At 46.4% G+C, this 6,978-nt stretch overlaps 1 protein-coding gene across 1 annotated transcript; it reads left to right on the top strand.

The window, feature by feature from the left end:
* Positions 1-813: 813 nt before the first annotated feature.
* BBBOND_0000650 (hypothetical protein, conserved) lies at positions 814-6,246 on the top strand (the record flags this gene model as incomplete). Its single annotated transcript, XM_012914911.1, has 1 exon — positions 814-6,246. The coding sequence occupies one exon, from the start codon at positions 814-816 to the stop codon at positions 6,244-6,246; it is 5,433 nt and encodes a 1,810-aa protein (XP_012770365.1).
* Positions 6,247-6,978: the final 732 nt, after the last annotated feature.

Below are 6,978 nucleotides of genomic sequence, written 5' to 3'. Positions count from 1 at the left end.
TCGCCCCTTTACCCACTCTACATCGCCCCTTTACCCACTCTACATCGCCCTTTACCCACTCTACATCGCCCTTTACCCACTCTACATCGCTCCCTAACCCACTCTACATCGCCCCTTTACCCACTCTACATCGCCCCTTAACCCACTCTACATCGCTCCTCTACCCACTCTACATCGCTCCCTAACCCACTCTACATCGCCCCTTAACCCACTCTACATCGCCCCTTTATCCACTCCACATCGCTCCTTAGTCCACTCTACATCGCTCCTCTATCCACCCTACATCGCCCCTTTATCCACTCCACATCGCCCCTTAATCCACTCCACATCGCTCCCTTAACCCACTCCACATCGCTCCCTAACCCACTCTACATCGCCCCTTAACCCACTCTACATCGCCCCTTTACCCACTCTACATCGCTCCTTTATCCACTCTACATCGCCCCTTATCCACTCTACATCGCCCCTCTATCCACTCTACATCGCCCCTTTGTCCACTCTACATCCCTCGAATTACCTCGCCATAATACCGCTATGACCTCTTTAAACCATCCTACTAACTTGTGCCTTGTCACCCTTCCCTTCCCCTCTTCTACCTCTTGCCACTGCCCTGACCATGTGCCGCCTAGGGAGCTTGACAAGAAATTTGACAAAATTTAAAACCTTAAAATAACCTCAACTAACAACCCTATTAACATTCTTACTAACCTCTGCTCTGGCCTCGAGACCTTTCTCGGCTTCAACAATGACTCCAAAGGCTACAACGGCACTGGGATAGTGTACTCCGACCTAGATAGGCTGTGTGACGGGGTGATGGGATTTTTGAGTGGCGTTCTCAGTAACATCCAAGGCCATTTAGGGCAGCATAAAGATGCTATAAACACTGCAATTGAAGCTCTTAAGCAATATAAACACGCCGGTAAAAAAGGTTTTAATGTTGCGATTGGAAGTGTGGTCGCAGGGGTGAGAAAGTACAATGGTTTTGTCAAGTCTTCAAATGAGAGAGTCAGTAAGCCCGTTGTAGAATTATTATCATATTTCACTGAAGAATCAACCGGTAAGTTTCGTTTGGGTTTTAATGCTATGCAGGTTGACAAGGTTTCCGATGACACCAAGCAAACTGACCCCGAGGTGACCAAGGCCGACAACTTAGTGACACAGTGTCTCGCAAAGGCCGATGAATTTAACGGCAAATTAGACTTTAGTGTACCTAAAAATATAAAAACACAGAACGCAATTAATGATCTTAATCATAAATTACGTGAGAGAGTGCATAGTGTTCGTGAGACAGTTAAGTACGAGACCGACAGGTTGACTGCGTTGTCCAGGAAGGAAAAGGAGAATTACGAGGCAATTGTGAAGATGGTTAATAAGCTAGCGGGTGTTCAGTCATGCTTCAAGAGCGAGATTACTCAGCGGGTAGAAGGACTTTTTAAGAAGCTGAAGGAAGATGTTCAGAAAATTAAGGAGAAGCTGGAAGCCATCTATAAAGAATTGGAGCGTGGTGTCTCGGCATTGGACACATGGGCCTGGGAGGCGGATGGATTTGTTAGTGACGTGATGATGAAGGTTGAAAAAATACTAGAGGAAGTCGTCAATCCAGCAGAAAGAAAAAAATCGATTAATTATGCAGCTGAATATATAAAAGGGCAGGCCATGAGTATGCAGGAGGCCGGAGATGCAGCAAAAAACGCTGCTCAGGAGAATGTTTCAACGGCGCTGACGCAGGTGAAAGCGATGAACGACGCGCTGAAAATGGATTTGTATACAGTCAAGCAAGAAATCCAGAAAGCAATTTTGAAGCATGTGAAAGAGGAGATTCAGACGCCGTATGAAAAGTTGGAAGGGAAAGTGAAACAAGATTTGACGACTTTGAAGGATAAAATTGAGATTCAATTGAGTCCTATAGTGGAGACTTCCAGAAACTTCTCAGCGCAATTGGCTGCGACAAAAATCGCCATTGATAGCGCCATGAAAAAAGTACATGATGACATGGGAAAACTGCAGGAACTTAAGGAATTTGAGAAGATAAAAAATAGCAAAAACAGCGGTGTTGCAGCGCCTTTGCTGAAAGCAATAGGCGACAGCACGGATCCTTTTACTCCTATTACAGCTTACTTTGGCAATCTCAACTCTAAAGTCATTAAAAAACTGAGGAAAGCAATGGAGGGGATTGCGAAAGGAATTGCCATGCTTGGTAGTCCCAATAAGGACATTTCAGATAGCGCTATTAAGGATCTCAAAAGTAAGCTTCATGGACTCGAAAGCATCGAAAGTGAAGTACCGGAAATCAGTGCCATTGAGCAACTCCATGGTATGTCTACAGAAGTTAGCGCACTTAATCTCCAAAGCTACGCTACTTACATGAAGAGCCTAATATCTAAACTAACGCCGTCGCCAAAATCTGTATCCAAAGCGCATCTCCAGTCTCTTCTTAACGCCATATCCGCAGTAGCGGAAGCCGTCTCGAAACACAGCGAAGAGGTCCTGAAAGCGGTTATGGAGTCCATTAGAAGTCAATTTAAGAAAGAAATTAGCAGTGTTTCAAAAGTAATATATGCGAAGATTGCAAATATGAAAAACGGAATAGAATCTTTCAGTTCTGATTTTAATTACGCCGCTGACCAAAAAGCAGCCGGCCTAGCGAAGTTGGTTAGTGATTTCGGAAATGATATTAATACTAAATTGAAAACCTTGCAAACCGATCTAGGCGAAACAATATTCAAGAATCGACATTCACATAGTGCTCATAATGATTACGATCTTGGCAATGATCTTATGTTAAACTTCAAAAGAGCGTACGATGCACTCCAAGAGGGTGAGATCAATGAAGACACATTTAAAAACAAAATTGAAGCAATACTGACAGCGGAGATTGGCGGAAATATTCTGGCGGAAGGAGGTGCTGTAGTTAATAAAATATCAGATCTTGAGAAAAACAAATATCCGAATTACACAGAACAAATAAATCAAGATAGCCTTAAGCACAGCGACATCAAAAGCATGACAGGCGACCTTCCCAATGCCATCAAGCAAATTGAAACAAAAGTCGATGATGCCCTAGGATCCATAGAAGATCTCAAAACGCAAATAGTATCCCACGCAGATGATGTCAAATCCAAACTCGCTGCCATGTGCGAAATTGTGAATAAGGCTGCCGAAGGAAACTCAGAAAGCGCCAAAGGGAAGCTGTCGGAACTGAGAAGCAAAATCGGTCGGAACACCCAGAAAAGCCTTGGCGATGGTGTACTCATGAAAATTAAGAACGATCTGGAAACTCTGAAAAATAAAAATATACATGAATGCATATCAGCGGCAACAAACTTCAGCACCCACGCCGAACGATTGAAAACGTCAACTATCTCCAGTCTCCAAGATATAGTCGACAGTCAGCTCAATGATTGTATGGCTGAGCTCACCAAGCAGGCAAACACCCATTACGTCACAACCATGCACTACCTATTGGAACAATTCGCCGACAAGGTGAGAGGGCAGTTGGATAAATTGCCTGAAGCAATCGAAGAAGACTTGGCAACTGGCTTCAAAGGTTTCATGGGAGCGTTTCAGGGACAGAATGGTCAAGCAGCAAATTATGATAATATCGAGAAACTGAAAGACATTGTCGACCGTCTCTCCCAAAAGCCCACTGACTACAAGGAAAACTTCGAAAAGCTGGCCAACAAGTTCCAGTCTTTCTGGCAGCCACTCCACGACTACGTCACAGCGGAGATCAAGAGAGTTCACGCAGCAAACAAAGAGCGAAATAATCCCAAGCCATCTGGCGACGGACAACTATACACATCCAAGCTAGATGTCGTTACTAACGAACTTAACATTTTGCTAAACCATGTTCGTAAAAACAACAGGTACGACTACCGTGTTCCCAGTATGCTCGACATCCTCTTAGGAGAAGCTCAAGGTCTCCACCCTGAGTCATTTTCTGAGCCGAACACTCCGCTGCTGGAAACCATTGCCCATGGTTTCCAGGGTTTGGTGGGTGAGCTCGACAAGGCGTACATCTCCGCGTACGACAGTGAGACCATCCAATGGACAGAAACTGCCCTTAGCACCGGTTTAACACAAAACGCTCACCGCTGCGCTAAAATATTCTTGACCGCTTTTTCCACAATTTACGATGCTGTGCATGACTTGAGGATAAATTGCAATAGTCTGAGGGGACACCAAATTCACTCGTCCTCTGATCTCGGCGGATTGTTCCTACGGCACGGCTTTAAGGTGTCCGCAGAAAACAAACAGCACTGGGAGCTGCAGAACAAGAGCGTCATAAACGGTGAATACGTCGCGAACAGACTTAGCTTTAGGGTCGAAGGTGCGAAAGACAACGAGCATCTTAAGGAGTGCGAATCGAATAAACGCAAGTCTAACGTCCTTTTTAATCTTTTCGATATTCTCAAATGCATTCTGCATCACGTCGACCAGTACAACGCCATATGTCACATCGCTATACTCCCCAAACCTAGAACGCCATGTACCGTTTTCGAGATGCTGGCGTGGCTCTCAGGGCTCACTTACACTTCCGCGTACCAGGCGCTGCTATCAGACGGGTTCACCAACGTGCTTGATAATCCGGATACGCCGCTTGCTGGCGACGGAGAGATCAGCGTATTCGACATCGAGCAGTCATACCTAGAGGCGCACCCGCAGACCATCACGTATAAGAGCATACGGACGGTGTTGCAATACCTTTGTTCGAAATCGTACGATTTGCTTACCACCGTTGTTGGCCACGGCGACGCGGCGACATTCTACGCTTGCGACTATTCGAATAACACGCTGAATCTGTACTACCCGAGCTCCGGCGAAGATTGTTTGCAGATGTTGCTTGACTTCCTCCGTAGAATTTTGCAGCCGCTCAGGTATTTGTTTGAACGATGCAGTGTCGCAGACAAGAACTACGGATGGGCCGACTGCCACTACGGCAGGGACGTACCTACGACCAAATCGCACTGCAACATCAAGCCAACGGACGATGTAACGTGCCTACCAAACTGTCAACCAAATTGCAAACCAAATTGTCAACCAACATCGCCATTGATGAACTACCTAAGTGACTCTCTACTCGGCTACCTGCCACATAGATTGGAGTCTGTTGGATGCAAATCTAAATGCTCCACCTGCCCCTCCACATCCAGGCTGGGAATGCCGTGCGTCACACCGCTGGGTTTCAGGGCGTTCTCCGGGTCGACCAAAACAGGCCGTCAGCTATGTGAGATAATTCGCGAATTCTTAGGTAGTGGCGTGGTTTCATCATTGTTTGGCTTGTCACCAACTCCGCCGAAAACGCTGCCGGAGCATTTCAGTTTCGGGTTAAGCTTGGTTAATAAGTGGGTCAAAGTTGCATCTTATATTACTGATGCAGGTATAAAACCAGTATCACAAACTAAGATTGAAGCATCTATTCAGACGCTCTCCATTAAGCTCTGCACTGACACGGGTAAGCTTACCAATGTACTTCGTGACGCTTATGGCAGCAGTCAGCATGAGCACCAAGATCAAAATCATCTCGAAGTCTATGCCGATGTATCTAGCCTATGCATGACTAGAAGTTGCACCGACAGGGATATGCGCTGCGCTCCATACCTATCCACACTGTGTTCGGACACGTATCAATACCTTGTTCATAAGAACTTTGCCACGTACCTTACATGGGCTGTCTACCTGCCGTGGGATTTCTGGAATCAACTGAATAATTTGTGTAACGCATTCAAGAACATTTTCTGCCAAGACTGGGGATGCCATACGTGTCTGCGTGCTGAGAAATGTAAGCGTGGACAGCATGGCCTCGTCGAGAAAGTTGAGAATCAACCTGACAAGCCTCATTGCAATTGTCCATCGATGGTTCAGTGCAAGGGTGTATCCGCAACACTGTACCAGTTCGGTTTCTGTTTTGGTAACGCGGCGACATTAAATAACGAGGCATCGGCTAAGAAGTGTTCTGATTTCTGCTCTCAGCTGGACAAGGTGTTGAAATCGGAATATTTTGTTAAGCTGTTCAAAGAATGTGACATATTCATTTGGACTATCAGAGAACCGTTCACCTACTTGGTTCTCGCGCTCTGGTCACTATCCCTCTTCTACCTCATCTGCGTCATGGTTGGCAGACTGGATGTGCTCCACATCCGCTCACACCTGAGATCACCATCATCGCACAGGATAACGGCGCAGTCATTGTTGGCTGCTGCGCAAGTCGGAAGGCTTGCCAAGATATCGTACCTTCAACCGTGATCATCGTCACATTTGTAATTCACGTAACTACTCACTTAGCGAATCACCTACTCACCTAAATAACAAACGTAGTCTAATGTCTCGAATTACTCTAGCGGCAACCTGTGAACTAAATAGCACCTAGATTAGGTTATGACTGATAGACAAAGCTAAGTGCTTAGCTAGCATCCAAGCTAAGTGCTAAGCAAGCACACAAGTTACGTGTTAACCTAGCACCCAGGCAAAGTGCTAAGCTAGCATTCAGGCAAAGTGCTAAGCTAGCACCCAGGCAAAGTGCTAAGCTAGCAACCAGGCAAAGTGGTAAGGTAGCAACCAGGCTGAGTGTTGACCCAGCACCCAGGCAACGTGTTAACCTAGCACCCAGGCAAAGTGGTGAGCTAGCAACCAGGCAAAGTGCTAAGCTGGCAGCCAGGCAAAGTGCTAAGCTAGCACCCAGGCAAAGTGCTGAGCTAGCACCCAGGCAAAGTGCTGAGCTGGCAACCAAGCTAAGTGGTAAGCTAGCAGCCAGGCAAAGTGCTAACCTAGCAACCAGGCAAAGTGCTAACCTAGCAACCAGGCAAAGTGCTAAGCTAGCAACCAGGCAAAGTGTTAACCCAGCAACCAGGCAACGTGCTGACCTAGCACCCAGGCAACGTGGTAAGCTGGCGGATGAACCGTAATTTGGTAGGTGTTGTGGCACGTTGATTGCCTGGTGCCTTGAGCTAGGCGTTGACTGTGAGAGGTGTCTGCGTT

This window comes from Babesia bigemina, scaffold Bbigscaff_56838, assembly GCF_000981445.1.
Source record: "Babesia bigemina genome assembly Bbig001, scaffold Bbigscaff_56838".
Classification (NCBI taxonomy): domain Eukaryota; phylum Apicomplexa; class Aconoidasida; order Piroplasmida; family Babesiidae; genus Babesia; species Babesia bigemina.
The sequence above is the reverse complement of the archived record's forward strand: the minus strand, read 5'-3'. Positions and strand labels throughout refer to the sequence as shown.